This window comes from Argopecten irradians, chromosome 10, assembly GCF_041381155.1.
Source record: "Argopecten irradians isolate NY chromosome 10, Ai_NY, whole genome shotgun sequence".
In the NCBI taxonomy this organism is placed as follows: domain Eukaryota; kingdom Metazoa; phylum Mollusca; class Bivalvia; order Pectinida; family Pectinidae; genus Argopecten; species Argopecten irradians.
This window is the reverse complement of record NC_091143.1, coordinates 40,940,743-40,964,652: the sequence shown is the minus strand read 5'-3', so window position 1 is coordinate 40,964,652 and position 23,910 is coordinate 40,940,743. Positions and strand designations below refer to the sequence as shown.

The window sequence follows — 23,910 nt, the reverse complement described above, 5'->3', positions numbered from 1 at the left end:
ATCTAATGCTATAGGTAGCTATTGTCATACCGGTATTTGAAATTTCATTTAAAGACGTGAGTTATGGTTTCTAATCCATCTGGGTTTTACTAGGCAAATAGATATGTTTTAAATTTCTTCTTGTTACAGATCACTTGGGTATACTATTGCGTGTGCTGTCATATATGTAACAACATTTCATATCTACACGAATGAAATTATCATAACGCAAGCTGACGTAATGCATTGAAAGTGACACTATTGCGCCACCTCGCGGAGACAAATTACGAGATAAGAATTGTTATATAGAAGATACGTTGTACTATCTCAGACAGTTCATTTGTATGTTTTGAAAATTTCTATCTTTCCAAATCAAACATGAACAATTTCCCCAATGATTTGACTGTACTAGATCATTTTACTAAGCCAGCCTAGTGACTCTGTCTTCTGTGTCCAACAGCAACACTTAGCATATATTTTACGCTTCAAACGGGAACGTTTCCTTAAATTTTTGTCAGAAATACTACACCAGGGAGTCGAACGCGCCGGAGAAATGTTCCAGGCTACCGAACAACTCGTAGACACAGTGATAATGTCCCATGTCAATGAGATATACATTCGGATGGAAGTTTATTGGTTCAGTATGTCTACTTATTTACAATAAAAACGTGGTAAACACGTCCAAATAATGTTTTCTTTAAACGAAATTACATTGTCTTTAAATTATAAACATACAATCAAAGGACATCTTTATAAGCAGGATAATTCAGGTTCAGATACTTTTCTACGAAAATAACAATGGAAAATCACTAACAAGGTTAGTTAGATCATTTTAAATTCTATGACATTATATTTTCAAAACTGTGAGTTAAAATTATATAAGGATCCTTACAACTTGGCTTTTTTATAATTTCCTTGCTATTTTGGAAGCAGGCATACCTTGAAAAGTATATATATTAGATTAAAGAGCAACTAAAGCATCTTGGAATCAATACACCTAAAGCAATGCGTTTAAAAAGCCATGTAGACTCCGGTAGATGTATATGTTTCGGGTAGTGGGTTTAGTGACCCTTTATCTGTTTTCATCAGTGTAACATTTCCGTGAACAGTTGGAGCCAACGATTGATAACGGAGACTTTATCATGTAGTGCTCCCTTGCTGGAACATCAACTAGATATTAAACAAGTCAACGCGCGTGTACATGTTCTATATTTAATTGCCTACAAGACATTAAGACATCATAGAAATTGTGGGTTTGTTTTGGTTTCGACACTTCTGTATATATATAACTATATACATATGCTTCTTCGCTAACGTTGGAGCTGCCGTTTTACTATCAAAGTCAATACTTCATAGTGGGAACTTGTAGATTAGTTATAACAGTGTAGGATCTGATTTTAGGCACAATTAAACCGAATACTCACAGAAACCGATAACGCTAAAGAAAAATATCATTATGTTCAATTTCTCACTTTGAAATAAAAATATATTGACGGCAAAGTGACATATCATGACACATGTTTCCCGCTGGAACTTGTTCTTGTCAAAATACACGCTCTTTTGTGTCAGCTCGAAAGAAGGCGTCATGTTGCTAAAGTAATTCTTGAATTTTATTACCGATATCTGACATGGCGTTTACACACCGTGGCGAAAATCTCGGAGAACATGAAGGAACTAGAGACATTTTTCCCCAAGATCATTCCGAATCTTCGGGAGGTGATCCGACAATTCAAATCGTCAGATTTGCAATCAATATTGCAACTGTTGATTGATAGTTCATCTTCCATTTTAAAAAAAGTCTCAGATTGTCACGGATGAGTCCATTCCTATCCTCTACGGTGGGAGTGAGACTTCTTGGAAACTCTTATTCCGGAACTCCAATTACCATCTCGGATCACCCGTATCCGAGGAATAATGACAAGTGTCGGATATCTTGTGATTTATCGCCGAAGCAAAAACTAAAAATAAAAAAAAAACGTTTTATCATTAAAACGATTTTCCCATGGTTTCTTTTCTCCAGTGACCTTCGAAAAATATTCAATTTTAACACTTTACAGCTGCATCGCTTCGGGACAGTCTCCACTTATCTGTTTCTTGTCAAATTCGGTTTGATAAACGTTGGAATACGTCAAGGCCATAACTTTCGACTGTTAGCGTACCGTAATAATCTAAACTCATTTCTTTCGTACAACCTGAAATCATATATCAACTGTTTGAATTCTAAAGCCTGTGTTGGCAATCACCTCTGTGCTAACACACAAGAAACAGAAACAAGTTGAAGTCGTTATTTTAATGAGATTCTTGGTACCTCGATAGTGATTGAGTTAACTTGCTAGGAAACTTTACCGAAGAGTGACGCAGTTAGGAGTTAGCTGGTATGTTTAAGTTTAAGAATTCATTTTAATAATATAGGCTTTTATTAGCACTGTTTGTTCCTAGAACAATACAGCAATTTTCTTAAGTTTAAAATTTGTTTATTTCAGAGGTAACAAATTAAGATTAAGACTTGCGGATTATGTAAAATCAATGATTTGATTTAATGTCCACGTTGCATCAAACGTGAAAAGTAGCTTGATTTAGAACAATCTTGTCCAATAGATTGTTTTCCCAAACAATAACGAATTCCATCGCAATTATCAGACTCAGCTTTCTCGAAACAAAATACAGACTTCAGTCAAAACTTTACTTCCATGAATATGTGAATTATTTGAATTTATATAAGTTTTTGACTTAAGTTTGTTTCGTTTCGAGAAATCGGGATATTATTGCATAAGTTTGGCAGTGTATACCTCATGACAACTTGCATTGCTGAAAAGATTAAAAAATGGACTTATACTACAGTCGTGTTTTGGAGAACGTCTTAAACAGGTGTCTGCAAAGTAATTTGTCCTCTGAACCATGTGAGCATCAAGAAGTCCCTACAAGTTAAGAAGTCATGATTTTGGTCGCATTAAGTATTACTTTTCAAAAGGAATCAAACGCCTGTATAACATCAATAAAATTAGGCCATCCTTAATTTTACAGTGCAACAGCTGTAGGCCTATTGGTAGCTTCAAAGACGTCCCGCTGAAAGGGTTTGGTAGCAAAGAAACCTGTTAGGATAAAAAATATAGTTTGTTTTGATCATGATATCAGAAACTTCAAAAATAGTATTATGAAAAGGACAGCACAGAGGTCAACTGGTTGTGGTGTTGAACACTTCTTTATATTACATTCACATAAGATTTTCCCAATAAATATGTCGGTCGGTGATTTTATTTCAAAATCGGATATGTCCTTTAGCAGATATTACTGCTGATGGCATACAAGCACTTGATATAATCAGAATATGAATTTATTAATTGTATCCCAATACAGTTATTATTGTTCATGAATTTTAAATATAAACTAATTTTAGAAAACAAAAAATATTAACTTTAATTGATCTATTTGAGTTAAAACGTTTTCAATATTCATAATAGGATACTGTCAATGAAAGATACTGTCCATGAAAAGTAGTGGGTGTATTTCTATTTGTAATTAGCAGCATATGATTTCTATCTGAGCATTCCGGTTTCCTCCCAATCTAAGACCCCCTGACGTTTACACATAGGACCGTTAAAGCTGATTGCTTATGAAGTTGTGTAACTTGTTCCACAATCGATATTCTATGATAAACGTTTTTTTTTTTTTTTTTTTTTTTTTAAGGAAAAGTCTAAGAAGGACAAAACAGCTGTGCAATGCATTATTTTTTTCAATGTATGATAAAGTCGTTTGAACATTAAGTGTATTGATAGCAAACAATGACCTAACACAACTTCTACTTTGAAGTAAGAAAACTTCAAATTGAAAATAAATGTATATGTCGATACGTTCAGAATAATGGCAATGCAACAATTTTAATTTTGCTTATTTTACGGTCGATATGCATCGCTAAATTTTGTATATAATCTTCGGGGACACATTGAATAAAAAAATAATAGCTGATAATTTTTCCAATCGCTTATTCTGTCCTTGTGAAGATCTCACGATTACAGTTTACGTGTACGAATGTTTCATCGCCAACAAGATAAGCTTGATCTCAATACATGTGTGGCAAATAGTTCGGAATATATTTATAAACACCAGAGAGAGATTTTATACTTTACTAATGACAAACAGCTGCATGAAATAGTCTATAGTAGATAATATATGGCACTGCAATATGTACACTTAATGACCTAACCGCATCAAAGATTCCGGTACGTATATTATCCCATTGCCTCACATACTTGATACCACTGTGCACTTTGAACCTACAGCTGTGATTGAGATGACCGTCATCTTAACTGACACAAACACTACGGGAGAGAAATATATACTACATCTTACGTTTACGCACGTGCGTAGTGATCGCACTCAAACATAGGTGCACTTGGGTATTCATATTTTGTATATTACTTCAAGAGAAGGAACGTTCGGTGAAAAAAAAAGTTGTCAGTGATGTTGTTTTATAATATGATAGCATCAACGCATCCATACGTACCTAACATTGGATTTCAAAGAAGTTATACTGGTAAAAATTTCAATTCCCAGACAATAAAATTTCTTATTTTATTTTAGAATTTGGCAGCGAACTGAAATAATGTTGATATACATATTGATGGACGTTTCAGTTTCAATCCTTTCCATTTTCAAGGTTTTTTGACATATCTTCGTACGAACATGTTCTGTCAAATAAATGCAAAATCTTCAATATATTTTCTTCATTTTTTTCAAACCACATAACTTCTAGTTCTTTTAATATAACATGTATAATATATATATATTTCCTATTTACGTTTTAACACGAGACTGTACTATCACGCGTTATCAGTCTAACGGACGAACATCAAATCTGTCAAAGATGTCCAGCTCCCGACGCCATCTGTCAAAGACGTGAAAACAAGGGAAACTGATTGTTTTTAGATTGATGTCATGAGTCTGCACTTCTCTAGAAGCCTCCGACAATAAAACTTCAAATATTTCCATGTTAATGTCAGAACTCTATAACAGATAAATCATCGTTGTGTATTCAAACTTTATGATATGATTTCAATATCAACGTCAGTACGAATAAAACAAAAAATATCCGAATGACTGTGTTTTGTCCAACAAGACATTTTTACCGGACTTCCGATGATGGGCAAATCCACAAAGATCGGAGATAAAGCATTGATTTCCGGGGTTTGGTATGGAAACAGAAAACAGCCGAGGTCTCTCGAGAGACAAATACAGAATACAAGACATTAAAAGGAATGACAACCGCATTGCAATCGACTCTATACATTACTATCAATTGAAAAGGTTTGCTATATGATGCCGTAAGTTGAATGACAGGAAACATTTTTTAGTATTTATCCTTATCTTCACTATTATGGCCGATAGAAACGCTCCCAAGACATGCATAAACAATTCCTTCATATATAACATGGTAACATTTATATCGCGCACGCGCAATTCCGGCAATCATTTTAGGGGTTCAAATGATAAAGTTGTTTTGAAGTGTTTCGTCTATGTCAAATGATATATTTCAATTCGTATATGAATCGCGTGGGATGGAACTGTAAGTACGATAAAACAATAACCTGATTCTCTTAATATTGTGGTTTTATTTATTTTTCGACATCCCATTCACCGTATTCCATAGAGGTTTGTAAAAGTCGGTGAAACCATAACAACCGTATACATTGATGCATTCAGATTGGATGCTAAAGTTTATCCCGTTATATCCCGTTATATCCTTTCCTCATGTATCTGGACAAGTTTGAATATCAATGCCAGACGGTCAAGGTCAGTCCCTATAACCAATCCGAACTGACCACTATCGTGTCATTCTGCTGTAAACATTAGATTGTACATATAGAATAACATAGTCTGGACGTATGTCGTTAAGGGTGATTATAGCGATAAGCGAAAGGAGTACATGTGACGTAATGTCTAAACTCTGGTACATGACAAGTACCAATGAACATTGGTCATGCTACAATAGGTATAATGTGTATATTTCATCATTTTTGTCTTTAGATAAGTACAAACATGCTGATATCACTTGTGTATTTATGAAGGCACAACAATATTGATAATCGAAAAAAAACTTATTTTACTTATACAAATATGTTACATTTGTATATTATTTAGTAACAACTAATTAAATAAATGTTAAAAATATGTAAGTACATATGCATAGTATGAATCCAAAATCAAAATGTGTTTTCCCCAGAAAAGAAATGTAATTGAAATAGTGAGAAAGTTTGTCTAAGAATTTGTTGTTGCACTAGCGGAATCAATAACAAACACACATATTTTAAAACGTTGTCGAATACTTACTATTGTTGACAACACAAATGACAAGAAGTTGTCTTGGGAACAACCTGTATGTAAACAAGCCGACGTGTGTGATTTCTAACTCTTGATTCTATCTTACAAGCAATCATTTTCAGTCTGTAGGCAAACGCGACACTGAAATCTAACTCCTTTATTTCCTTGTCTCAAAAATGTCTCCCGTAAATTGGATTCTAAATTGGGGGTTATATCGACTGAAATAACAATTATAAGTAAAATATTGTTCTGGGTTTTTCGATTCCCTTCCGGTAGTGAATTGATACAAATGAGTATGCCGTGTCGGCTGAGTCGAGTCAATACCAGCACGAATACAAGACGCTAGGACCTGGCTGTTTGGCAGGACGAGGTCTACAGAACTATACTATAATTCATTACATCTTGGTACTCCAGCCGGCAAACAACCCACTCAAACTATCCCGTCCACTCTGGCAACAACAAGATCAACAAAGTCACCGACAATGAAAATTTAAATATTAATGCTTCTAAAAGAGAGATTTTCCGCATTTGAGTTTAAACAAAGCGCTTCTTTATGGTCAGTGCTCCAAATAATCTCACTATCCTGATTTCCATGAGTAGTCATGGTACGGTGGGTCCTGAAGGTCAATCGGCCATTGTATAAACGGAGACGCCAGAACAATGCTGCCGATTACCATCGTTATGCTATTCTTTCAGCAGATATCAATAGCCATACGTCTGTCCGGCATCGTAAACAAGTTAACAGCTATTCGATGGCCTAGCGATGCACATGATCTCTGGGATTCTGGTATTCATTGAGATATTGACATTGGCGATTTGGCTATAACTGCAATTGATATCAATGCAGTAAACAATGTGTATGTACCAGTGGTCGTATTGCATGACGCTGGGCCGCATGGTCACTTCACGATGGGCAGCTCGTTATATGCACCGAGCATGTGAATAAACAGAAGTGATTAATTCTTGGTACACTGGCAGGGCTCGCCGACGTCCAGCAGACAATCTATATGATGTTATGTGAATGCAAGAAGCCAACAATAACATGACACTAATGGATAGGGATAGGCCTTGGTCATCAGGTTGTATCATCAGGTCACATCCATCACATAGAAAAGGGAATGATACTGTAGGTTCTTTGCCAACGAGGAAAGATAAAATTGCATCAAAATGCTAATTGACACATATTGTATCGTATAATGTTCCTCCCTGTGATATTTTAAACCTGATACAAAGTATGTCAATATTTGTTTTATTCATTTTGAATTTATACAAATTTCTTGTCTCGAACTTTATCGCATCTCCGTATGACAGTTTCTGTCTAATCGCTTACTCATGTTATACATTCTTAAAGACGGGAATTAATACTTCGATTTTTATTGTAATTATTGGCTAGTATATCAGCACGTGTATGTCGAAAGCATACATGTATTATTGGGTTTCCCATTTTTTTTTTTTAATTTCATTTTAAATAGCATGTCAAGAGTACTTTTTATGACATAGCAGTCGAGTAATAATGTGTTTTTTGAAAACATAAATATCTAAATATTTTATGCCAATATGATATATATGTATATAATACCGCCCTAACAGAATATTAACTAATGACATTATTCATTAATATTTATACCAGGGTGGTATAACGCAATATTTACCTCAGCCGTGGTCAACAATTGTTTAGAAGCGTGTCTTCAAGTTTCGATTTATGGAATACAATATTTCATTGAGAGAAGCAATGCAGGAGTATAAGCGATATTGAAGAAGGAACGATAAACAACAGAACAGAAACTGATGCCATTTGAACGCGAGGAACACATTCTATTGCGTTGCTTCTCAACTAGATATCTCACGAGAGCAATGGGTAAAAAATCTGGCGGAGTAAAACACATATAGAAAGCTATTTTTGGAAATAATTGGCATTCTACAGCTGACGTGGCAAATATGGCAGGTTTTATCTGAGAAGAGGAACAACCGACGACGCAATAGCAACAGCATTAAGACGAACTCTTTGCTTAGTCTTTTTGATAGCTGGTTAGGTCATAGCATATTTATCACAATACTACTTAAAACAAAACGAAAGAGTGAATCTTGGATGCTAGAAAGCAAAGGTCACTGTTCATAATCAACAACAAAATTATATTTTCGTTTTTTGAAAAATAAGATTAATTTTCATACACTAGAAAATGACGAACAAATCTTTTTGATGTAAAATGACATTGCAATAGTTTACAAAGTTAAACCATAATGACATTAGTTCAGGTAATATCGGTTTGTTAATTAAGATATATAGCAAATTCGGTATAAAACTAATGCGATAGGCTTACTGAAACATGAGAAATAAAAGCAAGTAGAAGCGATGATTTTCATAATGGATAAGAAACCCAGGCAAAAACAATGTCTTCTTTTTTTATCAATGATAAATCCTCGTGAAGTTCGAGAGGTACTGTATTAACAACTAAGGGCACTCGACAGTTTTTCGTAAGCAATCAAAACAATAGCATATTGTTTCAAACTTGATAAAAACAACATATTCTATTTTAAACGCGTGTGTAAACTCCAGCTGTTCATATTTTTCATCGTACATTGAAGAATCACTTGTGGTGCATGGATAGGTTAATCTGAAAACAATTTCCCATTGCAATTCCAGGTTACATGAATAATGTGTATTTCTCCGATTGTTTGTTCGGCGGAAATGAATGCATGAGCACAGATGTGTTTCCGTGTTAATCAAACAATTGTCCCCGTCACGTAAGCTTGATACAAGCACCAGATGGCGGCCATATTGAGAGTTAACGAGGACGCCCATCTCATCTATGTTCTATTTATACGGGAACAGATGTGACAACGATTCGTTGATTTAAGTCAACAATGGCGCTGGCCCCATTTCCTCTGTCATCTGTTTACATGGTACAATTTATCTTAAAGAAGATATGATGGACACTTCTCGTGTCATCTTCATACCAATCTATTTTAATACTAATCAAAATATTGTCTCAATTTATTCTTTCATCTGTACTTAGTTAGCTAGATTGTACCGTGTAATTTTGTAGATTGCTTTGATGAGCTGGAACCAATGCGAAATAGTTTATGGTTAAAAAACCGCAAAGAAAATCCGAAAGGAGTCTTGAAAGACACAGATTAATTAGACCATATTAGATATGCATTTGATAAACTATTGCAAAGAAAACTAGAGTGGGGTATCCTGATCTTTCAGCAAGACCACACTTGTTTTATATTTAGGGTATCATTTAATTATGGACATTTGTTGAGTACAGCCCTGCTAGAGACTTATCGGATATTTGAACAAGGCGATATGCATATGTACATGGGACAAAATATTGACCACGTGAAATGTATTACAAATGTAAAATTTACAATAGATATAGAATTTGTTTTAAAATGGCAATACTATCATTTGATGCGAGATTAAATTACTGGAAGAACTATGGCCCTAGGACGCCACCCTGAGGAACTCAACGTCTGGACAGTGTGAGTTCAAAAGCATAACACTGATCCAGTTGAAATATCACAATAGAAATATTGACAAGGCGTTTCTAAAAATAAAATACCGAGTTGATATGCTAAATATCGATCTCAGTGTGATCGTGTATAAATTAAGGAGAACATATCTAAGATATTTGAAATTAATTCTAAAATGTTAAACAAATCAAACGTTCTACAGATTTAAAAGAAATACTGGCCATAGACTTGTTGATAAAACTTCGATAATAGAACCATGCGTTACAGAAGAGAAATTGCTCTTCTTTTACCAATCACACACACAGCCATGCAATCAAAGGGCTAAAGTTGGTTCATATTTAACTTGCAATTTCTTATTGAAAGTAATGACGTGTCAATACGAGGTGTACAGTAAGACCCAAGTACTTAATAGTTTTATATATAATTTTTTTCCTGGCAAGTGTCTGTCACATATCCTAAGATAGGAATTGATTTTACATGAACATATTTCTGAAGTCACAGTCAGTATACGCCAACACACATCCATAATATACTAACAATTTGCCATATCAAGGATAAGCGGAATTTGCTGATAATTATTGTCTAATATTGCCCTTGACGTGAAATCGAAATTACCTTTCTTAGACAATTTGTAGTGACACTCAAAAGCAAGTGTAATTACCTCGGAAGCGCCATTTTCTGACGTATGCGCCGAAAATGTCTAAAATATTGCTTCCAGATTTTCAAATATTTCTTTATTGGAGATTATTATTGGCTCCTGGTAGGGAGCGAGGCGAACTGTGATAGTTTCTTTATTGATCAGTCCATAAATCTTCTGATTATACACAAAAAGGTGATGCTTTACAACCGGGGGCCTATCTCCTTATTCCCTGATGAAGTTTCGCGCGAAAAGACTGACCTAATTGGAACAAAACGGAATAGGGAGAGGTTCCTTTACGTGTCTGATACAACCCTCTCCTCCTAAATGGGATTGCACTTACTGCTTTGTTTGATTTTGACGACGTATTGCATCGTCTTGTTGCACCGCGCTTCGCAGACCAAGTTTTAACATCTTGTAACTTGTTAAGTCGCACTTTTCATTAATTTATTGCATTGGGGTGATCTTTGAACTTTGCTACTGCGATACCGTTTATAGACGTTTAGTATGATTTCACTCAAATGTATAGCGTAGTCCGTGCGTAATATAAAATACCAAGACGTAATATTTGTAAAACTTATTTTTATTTTATCAATTCTATATTGATAATTACGTTGGAAGAGGATTTTATTATCATACATATTGCATATTATCTTTTTCGTGGTAAAAGACAATCTCTCATAGTTTCAAAACATACAGAACATCTACCTTCAATATATACATTGTATATTAAGGAATATCCGAATAGACAGATATTTACGCATCATTGCATGTATGTATACATTAATTCTATGACACGTTAAGACATTTGTAAGTATGTGATTCCGCATGAATTATACTGTCTTGGTAATTTGTTTTTGAAAGATGGCTATGTAAGCGAATGACTGGATATCTAATTGTTAAACCTTGAAATGCAACAGAAATCTAACGACATAATTATATTGTCAAACCAAACGTAAAATTATGCAATTCCATGTTCGTAGAAACAAAAGTAATATTTAAATGAAACCTGTATCGATTCAGTAATTTGAAACCCTGCGACAATGCAAAATATAAGTGTTAATATGTTTAAAAGACGAGAACTTAGAAGTGTATTGATTTCACGTATGTCAGCGGGAAAGTGTTGATTAAATTTCAAGACCAAAATGTCGTATTGAGAAGAGTAATCAAATTGCATTTCTCCGTAGGGAGAGCGTTCCGCACATTTCGGAGTTCGGAAAGGACAATATTGTATGATCGAATTGACGGTAATGATATAGTGCAGTGATATCTCACATGCTCTGTACAGCCTGTCCTTATGGTATCCGATATATTAGCGAAATCATATTTCCGGGGTGTTTCATGCTATGTAATTATTATCAGATGTATAGTTCATCTTTCGTTGCTAATATAATCTAAAAGAGGACTCATAAAAAATCGTGTCCTGCGGTGTTTTGCTTCCATTTGACCTTTGACTGACAATTACACCAGATTGAATTATGTCGCTATTGATATTTTAAGCTCTGAAGCACATCTCTGTAAATAGCTGGCATGGTATTTTAGAGTGTAAGGCAGTAAACTCTTATACATTACTATGACCTGGGCGTTTTTATTGGACACGAGCAGGCAGGTAAAGTGCTAAATTAGCGTTTAACGACACGTGACGGGCAGTACGTCACAGCACGTGCATGTTACGTCGTTGATGTGTCAGTAGAACTATTCACAAAAAGAGCATAAACGTCATCGGATAAAAAACGATCTTAGCAAAGAAACTTTCATGTAGATGATGGATGAAAAACTATGGGATAATGTTGGGCAGAGTTATTGTTCTTCTGGTGTTTGATTTGTGCGTTTTGTCAAGCTAAGCTTCCAGTCTTCATAAAATATACAGATATACAACGCAGGTTTTTGCTGCTATGTACAGTTGTAAAGTTATTTTCGGATTGGTGAGTAGATGGATGTCATTCGGTGAGATATTGTAACAGGTGCTCGTCGAAATGCCTGTTGTTCTCGTGAAAAGTGACGTTGCATTATTAAATCGGCAACATTCCAAGCTTTTGTGGGAGAACGGAGGGGGATCTTCTACCTACCACACATAAATCTTTGTAGATATATTTAGTTGAAATGCTAATCCACTAATTGTATAGCGTTTCATGTAATAACTATCAAGTATGCTTTAGCTCTTGGCGAAGAAGTGTGAATGCACGGAGACAATGCGGGCGAAGAATTGTCTTTTTTCCGGCTGCCGGAACCTACAGTTACACGGCTAATTGTAGCGGAGATGGCACCAAACCGATTGAGGTTCTCTTGCCGAAAATGAAAGTCTGACATGTACGCCTAGTTGAAATTGGGAATATGTCTTACAAAACCCCTGCCACTAACGTACAAGTTAATGCAAAAGAGTTCCGACCACTGTCTGGTTTTAACAATAGCTATTTGGGCCTAGAGGGAATCTGTAGACGCTCTAATGTGTTAACACATCGAGGCCGTGTCAATCATAAGAATTTGAAAGTCGTATTGGAAATTGATCGCTTGGTAGTATAACAGTACGTGACGGTTTCGAAACGTGTGAATTCCTATCAACATAATAATGATTCAGTCTTGGAACAATATAGTCTCCCTGGTCGTTTTTTTGGACGAGACAGAATTAAACGCCCTTAAACCTTCATGAATATAACGTCCCAATGGGCAAAGGAACGTGCCATGCACGTGCGTATAACACGATTTCTATTTAGTCCATTGTTAGGGCATCACAGGTTGAAAACAACTGGACATGAATGACCAAGAAACTGTCCAGCAAACACCAATTTAGAGTTTATTGTTATAAGTTGTGATATTTGGGACAAGGCTGAATTGAAAATAGTATGATGACAATGGATAATTTCAGGACTTGTAGTTAACACTATAGTTAGTGTTAATAAAATGGTAAAATAAAAATGATATGATATTTCTCTTTGGTATAAGTATGCATATGTAATATATTACGTGACTATATCTATAAATAAGTTCTTTTCAGTCAAGGGTAAGAAAACTTTTAGAACTTATGATATATGTTTCGTGTTTTAGACAAGTATCGGGATAAGCAAAACAAATCGTTCACTTCAGAGAAAATCAAAACTAATATCTTTTACAATTCCATCGCCGGAACAGTACAAATCTCTGACGTCATTTGTGATTCTATCGTTGTGCACATTCGGTTGGGATGCACACTACATTACCCTGTAGCATTTAATCGTTTAGCATGTATGTATGAATGGACAAACAGTTAGGAATGTGCATTGATAGAAATTCCCCTGTGGTCACTGAGGATCATAGATACCATTGAAGCCATAGTACGTTCTAGATGGTTTAGAAGAACTTTCAGGCATTGTGAATATTGGATTTTTGCCAGTGTATTGGTTTAACAAGACTTGGAATAATCAAGTATTCAAAACATCATCTTAAGATAATATTTAACTAGATCACCTGTATTCCAAACATTACGAATTGGGATTATCAAGTATTCAAAACGTTAACTTAAAATATATTCAGCTAGAGTACCTGTATTTAAAATAAAACGGATCTGTGAGAAAATGTCATGACACTTCTCATCACCCTAATCCGTATTTCTGGAAGACAAGTGTTTGGAATTGACATTGATCTTGCTGAGAGTTTGGCACTCCGAGTTGGCCAAGACGAACACTCAAGGGTCCGTGAATGCTAATAAAGACCTGATGAATTTAATAGCGCTCTCTAACATCCATGGCCTCCCAACCAAACACGTCACCAGTATAACGACCACTCATAGAGGCGAGAGTAAATGTTTGTTGACGTTCCTAACAAACACAATTTGTTTAACGATTTGGCGAGCAAACATGATATGAACCACTTGAATACATTGCAGCGGCAAATATATCTGAAAGGGTCATGGTCTTCGATTCGTAAAGCGACACAAACCAAGTAAACCTCCCCTTACTTAAGGTCAAAAGATGTTACAATATTGACTTAACGATCAGAATGTATTTATGAAATCGGTATTTTATTCTCCTAAAGAGCTTCGTCACGGTACGGGAACAAATAAACTGGTTATAAACAAATATATAAATATACTTAAAATTCATATCCTGGACAAAACAACGGGTTTATGTACCCTTATGTTAAAGTCAGAGTAGAACTTGGTCCACATTGCCGGCTTAATATTACGAAAGGATGGCTTAATCCCAGTAATGGGCGTTTGATTATGATAGCGACGGGATCATCTGTTGACGGCGATACTCCACATGGACAAGTGCGAAGTAAACATAGCCGCGAGAATCGCGGGAAAAATGCAGTAATTAGCTGTCCTGTTAAGGACAGTCGCTACGCCACCTATGACCACACCTGATGAAATTGTTAAACAGGTAGAACAATATAATGAGTCATTGTGATTTCTCTGATAACAGATATGTGAGAAGATGTCTGCATACAAAATGTAAACACCTGTACTTAGTCTTGTATATAGCTGGCTAGCTTAGTATTCAGTGAATATGTATTCTTTTCTTTTCTTAAAGGCCTACTATCTACCCAAAACAAAACGTTAAGAAATCCTTTAAAATAAACCAATAAAAACATAAGAAAATGTCTATCGATAACCAAAGATGAGGTTACAACACCAAACAAGTGCAAGATTTACTTCGTAGTCTCTCATTATAGTGAAGAGTCATTTCGCTGTTTTGCTGTCTGGCTCAGTGATAGTCATCTAACGTACGATAATTAGGACGACGGCGGGAAGCATAAGACGACCCGCGTTAAGAAAAATAATTAAAAAAAAAGATTTATTTTAAATAAATTGTTAAGTAGGTGATGATAAGTGTGGTAATAATGGTAAGCTAATCACCTTGATTAATCTCATTTTACATTCTCATTTTAAATTAAAAATTAAAATTAAAAGCCATTTCGGAAAGGCAATGGACCTTTAAACCTCAACTTGCTCGGTTATTACAAATTGATGAAACGTGAACATTTCAACGATGTAGATATCAATTCCATTAAGACAAATAACATTTCTTTCATATTTTTTTCGTTAAGCAACCCATATTATCAATACTTTATGAGAAAAAAAAACATATGATCGAAATTCGGAATTAAGAAACCTAGAGCAAATAAAATGCAACAAAAACAACATATGTGGACTATAATGATTTGGATTAAGTTACAGCCTGGCATATGGAATCAAATGCCAGTAAATCCGGTAACATTCTTTCTTCGTGCCTTTTAAAATAAAAGCATCGTCAGTATTGTGTAATAAACCAATTGTGGGCATAAACTTTGCCCCCTGGCTTGATTATTTCGTAATAACACAAAACAGTTGCGGTACAGCAGGCAAACTGCAATTGCTCTACGCATAACCCGCTGTATACACTGAATGCCGTGTATCCATGAAGTCTGTCCGTAAAGACTTAACCTGCAGGAACCTTCAGACGGAAGGTTAATAAAGCGATAGTGATAAATCTGGCCTGCAAACTAGTCTGATACGGCACATGTAAATTGATTAGCGGTTCTGGCCATACCACACATGTCGTAAGGCCGTGTCAGATAGCACGAAACTGGTCTGTATTACGTCTAGCTAAGGCCAACAGCTTCTCTAATGCATGTTGCAGACGGCGTAGAATGAACCACGCCATTACGCTTGGGGTCATCCCATCGCCCTCTCGTGTCAATAAATCTGAAATCATTGACTATACAATCTACGCATGAATGTTTTAAAGGTCTAATATAAGCAGTTATTGTTATATTTAGACTTAAAATCCATTCCTTGGAAATAGATTCCCTCTCTTGTAAAAACAAACCGGCATTATAAATGGACAATAACGTTATACGTACAGTAGTTGAATACGTGTAAGGATATACCAACACGTAGAATCCGGTTTACTGAATGGCATTAAAATGTTCTATATCAAACGCCAAATCTCAATATTTATAGTAACTGTGCCGTCAATAAAATGACCTGTATCTAAACACTTCACGCCATCGGCAGATATAAATCACATTTATCAGAACACTATTCACACTATGGAGCAATGAATTTGGCATCACAGCCAAAACCAAAGTGTTTAAGAAAGACTTTCAATTGAGTTTGCCTTCTGAGATATACATTGCACGACTTTTAACCAAAACACAGAGCCGTGCGGTATCCATACGACTTCTCTCCGCGTGAAAAGTGTGTATAATTTCATTTGAGAAGTTTGGCTAAAGGCAGTAATTTGAATTATTGATGCAGCATTATCGAGTTATAAAGGTCATATATTGCATTTAATCGCCCCGAATGAAAGAATTGAATACAGGTTTCCCTTTCGAATACCGATCAACCGAGCTGTATTAAACGGGTGCCCTCGGCCGTGCAGATTTTTTGCGTGACATTCAAAGCAGGTTTATGATCAGCTTGTGTTTAGTACTTCCAAGCTCTTCCAGTGGCTCCATCTACATCCGGCGTACGCTTCCATCACGATTTCACTCTCACTTGTCGGAAGATACTGCAATCAATATGCCACCGATAGATCAGTTTCCGGAATCGATTTATGGCCAGTTTTTGTTCGCTTATGTTGTTAAATTAAATAGATTATTGCTGATGCAGGTACAGATGGGTTCCTTAGCGAAAGGATATTTTAATCTAACGTTATCACAAGCCATTAAATCTGGTTAATGTTTCGTTTAAGATTTGAGTCGGGAGCATACTCCTTGTAATCAAATTAGGTAACACTCGAAATATTGTCAATAGTTCTTAATATATCCCCGTGAAAGAACATTAACGTGTCAACACTTTTTTTTTTTTGCAGCCGACACTCTCATGTTTGGTGCTACTCAATAAAAGCACTAGAAAACTTCGACCTTTTAAATACGCAGCAAAATAACCTTGATGTCTGGTTAGTTTTCCAAGTCAAAGGTTCACTCTTTGACCCAGATAATAGAATCAATTTAGATTATCGTATAATCGATCAAATTGTCGGAAAAGTTTCACATTCTGTTCAATCAGAGATAAGTAACAAATAGTCAATTTATTGAGAGTACGTTAAGTAATATTCACAGAATTGGAAACATCAGTCAACTGAAAGCCATTAACTAGAAATCTAGAATCAATATGCTTTCGTCCGAGTACGTATGCTAAAATTGAAGTGTTCAGATTGTTTTTCCTACAGAGGTATCACAGACGGCAATGTTTCAGTAGAGAAACAAAGCAAACGATTAAACAGGCATCATACAGTTTCTTTGAGAGGACGAAGAATAACACACGATCAAATTTATATTACAATTGTAGAAAGTTTCTTCTAGAATCTGAAAGAGCAAACGGAATAATTGGCATTACATAGTTCTAAATATCAATTAAAACCAGAAAAATCATCTTGGAACGTGACTTACATGTACGTGTTAGCAAAGTCTCGTCTTTTTCGCAAACGGTGTGACCACGTATGCGCAATGTACACCAATGATTAGTACCCACAAAACAGTTATAGGTATTTTCCCATACTTAAGCTAGATAACTACTATTAAACTTGTATTTGGATTTGGCATATAGAATAGTCCCACTTTAATTTTGTCATGTTTAAGACATCCCTCCATTACAATCTCTCATGAGATGCCTTAGATTAATGACGCATCTTTGAAATGTGTACCAAATAATCCAAATCAAATTAAATCTCAGAACTCCATTTAAAACTTCAATTTTTTGTGTAAAAAATATTGCAAATTCCTTTGGGATGCCATTGTCCTATTTAATACTCCATTCACAACAAACTGTCGTTGTTACGGAAATGGCACCGGGGCTCTGACCTGATGTATTGCATTCGGGTCACGTGACGTAGCTCGATGAATTGAAAGTGCACGTGACTCTATTCACTAACCCCAGTAGTGTGTTTAAAACTCTAAAACTCACAATTTTGCTTGAAGCTACTTCATGTCGACGGTGGCGGGTGTTACAATATGGGAAATTGTCTAACACCAATAGAAAGGCAGGGGTCTGAAGCTGTAGGCGAAATACGATCAGAGATCGGCTCAGTGTTTAAGAAATACATCCACCGCAGATTGACTTGCTGACAAAACCATGTGTTGCGTTGCACTATAGTACATTTTGTACAATACAATTGCACCATCCTAGCCATTACTACATCAAACACCTAAATAATATCGAGTATACTCAGCATAGATTGATTGATCGAGGAATTCGAATGTTTGTTGATGTTCGGAAACCCTCGTATAAATACACAATACCCTTAGCGAATTTGCTATACTATCAATATGTGTTCGTTACGAAATAATTTCCGATATTCCATATCTTATAATGATTCAATTGCATTTATCTATATAACTTCGACAGCATTCCATAACGGACGCAAGGTTCTTTAACCTTCTACTTATGGACAAGAATGCAAAGAACAATATCTTATCACTATGCCCTTGCAAAGTCTACATTTATATAGTGAAATATTCATGTGATACATGTATCTCTATATGTGTTGAACTATTAAATCAAACCGTGAAATTATGACCGTAAAACACTTGTAATGAAAGCATAGAATATGGGAGAAACAATACCGTTTTTGGTCACGATTGAATTTCCCTGCATAACTCTTATTATTGCTAAAGATATTCTAATATACCATATTTTTTATGACTTATGGGACACGCGTAGCTGTAATTTTGTAATTTATCTCTTGGGTGCCATTAACCATTCGAACAATTTTATTAGATATCATACAGCGTTTAATTTCAAAGTTAACTCGCAAATTTATATATGAACTAGTCATGTGAGAGGGGTATGGTTTCAAGAAATTCGGGAGCGGTGTTTCGATTGACATGCTGACAAATATATAGAAATCGCCCACACAGCGCGTGCTAGAGCTCTTAAAAACCCATTAAACCAACACATCAACTTAAATATGTTTGTCAGAATTCAATAAAAATATGATTTTAGCTTGCTTCCAACCACGAAAGCCGGGTGGCGGTCAGGCCAAACACATGGCGAGAATAGGAACAACACGTAACCATAGACAAGGAATTATGGTTACGATAGACAAATCAAAACAATATTTTACGCTTATCACGCGCCATTTGTGTACGCATATTGTATTTTTTATCTAATAATTGTCTATATGTACAACAAATGAGGAATTTTCATGCTACATCGTTTCTGATCTCTCTGATATACGGAAAAAGCTTGTGAACAATTCCAATTACTGTCTATTCTACTTTACCACAAAATATAAACGACCACCATTAATGAACACATTTTTGTGTATAGTTTATAATGCGAATTTCGCGTATCCTACACTGGACGTAAAGCACCTGTTTTTTATGGATTACATGTGTAGTCTTTTGTAGACTGTTGTTTTCTGTAACATATACCCTGACACTTTCTGATCCTGTTATTCGATACTTCTATGGCTTTTGTGTGAGAGGCCAACCCTCGCGTGACAGTGGTTCGTCTCGCGTTAGCATTTCTGTACAATCCGTAACGGAAGACACTAAATTCGGGACTCTATGTCTTAAACCTACACTGTCGAAACAAATACCGCCATTCATGAATGATTCTATCGGTCGTTGGATATATCCGTTATAAAATTACGAGAATAAAATTCAGTGCGATCATTCTTCGCAGTAATGCATTTGTCAGTGATGAATAAACCGCAGAATGTCCACCTATAATTGTAATCCCTCATAACGTGTTCAGAAGACAACACCCTTAAAGGATATAACCCCTGACCCTTTAGTTGTATTTTTATCTTCCTCACAAAATCAGTGATTAATGCAGTGGTTTCCGTGGTATTTCAATATCAAATGCGTCACTATCGTAGTTTGATGTAGACGTCGACATTTGCGCCTTCTTAAATCATCACCGTAACGTCAGCATTTAAGAAATTTTAACATTACGTTAGCTCTCAAATGTATTCAATTTTTTATTATTTTGAAACAAAAATAAAACTTACTTTTGTAAGAAATACTATATAAAATATCAAGAAGTTCGTCTCTGGAATTTTAAGGAGCTCTTAAAGGCACACAAAATATTAGCGAAATCACGTCATAAGTTTAAACTGTCCATATACAGTTACATATATATTATGTATCTGTTACATCTTTTTAATCAAATGAGGCATACTTGTACATAACATGTATTTTAAAATACACAATGATATACAATAAGTAAGTAAGCAGTGATTGACAGATAAGAACGGAAGGGTAAATACTTTTATTTGAAGTTAAATTCATCGGGTACAAATATCCATTCGTTAAATGTAGGATAGCATGACAGAAATAAATGATAACTGTCGGTAAAGTTTATCTAGATACCTAAACGACTTAAGTGCGCACAGCGGGGAGCTGTGACCTTAAAGTGCAGGGATATTTTCCCGGGGCGCATTACCGCCGTTGACAGGAAATAAATGTGCCGATAACATAGTTTTTTTACGGTGAGTGACACTATCAGATCATTTCGAGACATGTCGCGTAAGTGACGTAATGATTAGCGAAAATTGTCACCGATAATACCCCAGATGCGTATCTCTTTTGTTTTTATGAAAACGTGTGAAAACATCGTTGACTTCATAAAGGGTTATAAGACCAGTTAATGTGTGGACTACACAGTTATTTTATGGGGTTCATATATCACACTTTCCGCAGCGATGAAAGGACACGTTAGCCGATTACGAGAAAATATTAACGCAAGGAAATTGATTGCGAGTCACAGCAGAAGTGCATGTTACACTCCAACAGGGGTTCCGAGATAACGAAAACTTTCATGTAAACTTATGAAACCTTTAAACAATTTCCTTGTTTGCCGTTTATCAGCATTTCGCCTGTCATGAAAATTTCCTTGGGAAGGAAGATGCGATTTTGAAAAATTGCAATATTTTTTTCTTCAAATACAAAACAACATTTTTCTGCATTACGTATTTTTCCCTGTACTTCGAAACGGAGCTATAAAGAGTACTGATATGACATCATAAAACAACATAATTATAAAATAAAACTAATTAATTTTAATTGTCTAAACGTGATGGACCAATCATATTACCTTGGCTTAGACCTTTTAATACCTTTTAATATTTTAAATTCACATTTCATCATTTCAACAACTCACGGATGAATCATATAAATCAGTAATTGAAATTTATTTTGATTAATTCAATTATTTAGGATATATCTCAAGGACAGGATATCAAAATAACAGTGGTCTTAATGTATTGCAAAGGATCACAACACTTATATGATAAGAGCTTCATATAAGTATAATAATAACGCTAAAAATCGGAAAGAAAAATTAATTAAACTATAATCTTCCCTTGGGTATATTATACAGCCATAAAAATAACTGACAAGCGTAGAGAGAAAGAAAACATTCACTGATTTTAACCTCTTTTTGATTGGCAAATTTTCGAATTTGGTGTGTGTCGCATTAATTAAAAATTTCTTAAACTTGTATTACTTAAATCATAGATCTACACTATGTATAATTATGACGCACAATTGTTGAAGTTTTTTCAACTGAAATTATTTCAACTACTTCAATTTCTGTTTTAATCTCTCATTTTTTAATGTTTAGAAATAAAAGATTGTATACTTATTCTAAAGTGGTATATTAACGAAACCATAACTCTAAATTTGCAGTAAGACACTATCTATTGTCGTTCGTCCCTACTTGATTATTGTCCGTTGCCATTTTGCCGCAGATGGCATTATAAATGTTCGTTTATTGTATATAGGTTTACATATTATTTCTATCCGACATATCTGTACCGTTACGTCACCCAGCGTAAATGTCTGATCCCCCACTCATGATGTTTTAGTGTGTCATTATGGGGACGATTTCCCTTCGGGTCATATTAAACCTTATTACGGTTGACGTTTTTAGTTCCGATTTATTGTCAAGCAAGGCAGAGACATACCAGAAAATTACGTATCCGTACTCCGAATTTGCGACACGTAAACAGCGAAACAGCATAACATTTTATTGGTGTACGTGATATAAAGTAATGGGGCACGTCTGTCGCCATAGATGCCCCCCCTTCTCGCCCTCCCCTAATGTTAAGTAATATTTGTACTTACCACTTAGAATCATTAGGGCTAGTCCGAGCGCGGTTGACGCCAAAAAATTGCCACTGACCGGCAGAACCACCATGGTCAAAGTAGATACTCCAAACAGATGTGTAATTACATTGTAATCACATACACAATTCCACACACAGTTGAATATATCCCCAGAAAACAACACACAACAATTTGTAAATATAATCCAAGGGTCCAATATCACGTGACAATCGTTGCAAAATGGCGGACGGGGGTGTCCCAACCCTCCTCCCGTGGTCTAGGTCCCTTCATCGCCGCGATGACGTCACGTCATAGCCGTCATTAGCTGTAACATATAAATGAATCACAACAATTAGATATTTAGGAGCTGAATGCACATTGCAGGGAATTACAAATTGATGAAACGTGAGCGGACGAACGACGGATTTACAATACGGTTATAGCATTGCGGCGAAAATCTAAATACTTGAAAAGATCACAGCATAAAATACGGTGACATATATACAGAGATGGATCTGTGGACGCTCATTCACGGAATCAGACTAACTTTACTTCGACTTAATACAAAGATAATATGTTTACAGGGACAATCCCCCATAACATTGTCATCCCTTTCTTATAAAAATCTCCAACATCTGTGACACAGTTTTTACAAAGCTAGCTGTGTCATCTATCCAGGTGCTTTCGTTATGTATCGTTTATCGATTGGCGAAGTTCACAATGTAAATATTTCACGGAATTTACACAAAACTTAGTTCCTGTGATGATGGCATCGATCTTTATCAATGTTCCTAATGTAGATAAAACACAGCGGAATTTCGCGGAATTTACACAAAAGAAAGTTTCTTGTGAAGATTACATCGATCTCCATCAACGTTTCTAAAGTAGTTTAAAATGCAGCAGTAACGCATCAACAAAAAAGTCCATTGCTATATGTTCCTCCACGGCCATCAACTACGTATGGGTTGTAATTTAATTGTTCATTTGTCAGTCAGATAATACCTAAGATGAATAGAATTCAAGTGATTTTATCAATTCCATAATTGTAATTGTTCTAGACTTAACTTAAAAAAAATTAACAAATGTAAGCTTATCAGCACAGTCATCAGTATGATTGTAAGTTTGTACTTTTACATCTTGTGCAATGAACAAAATGACAAAATTTTGTATTTATGTTGTATTGTTGCGCCCCGTCACCGAAGGTTAAATGAGCCAGATAACGACATGATCTTCTGAAGATAGACATCAATAACATCGTCAAGTCGTATTGGTATCAATGACAATTGATCTGTTTACTTACAACACGGCTCTTGTTCTTTGGTCTTTTTTTGCGAGACACAAAGAATCCCAGACATGTCCATGTATGTTAATGACAACTGCCCGGGATCAATTGCCGGTTATCTGATGATTCAAGGTCTGTCACATCAGTCAATACAAGTGGTAAATAATCTTTTCTTATTTTCCACTGTGTTGCCCAAATTGCA

At 35.4% G+C, this 23,910-nt stretch overlaps 1 protein-coding gene across 4 annotated transcripts in view; it reads right to left on the bottom strand.

The window, feature by feature from the left end:
* The window catches only part of LOC138333921 (protein amalgam-like), a 91,607-nt gene that overhangs the window by 45,058 nt on the left and 22,639 nt on the right, over positions 1 to 23,910 (bottom strand). For all 4 annotated transcript variants that reach the window (XM_069282577.1, XM_069282578.1, XM_069282576.1 and 1 more), the window contains exon 2: positions 22,445 to 22,751. In XM_069282577.1, the coding sequence (XP_069138678.1) occupies positions 22,445 to 22,517 (73 nt within the window). In that variant the 5' untranslated portion in view covers positions 22,518 to 22,751. The remainder of the gene's footprint in view (positions 1 to 22,444; positions 22,752 to 23,910) is intronic.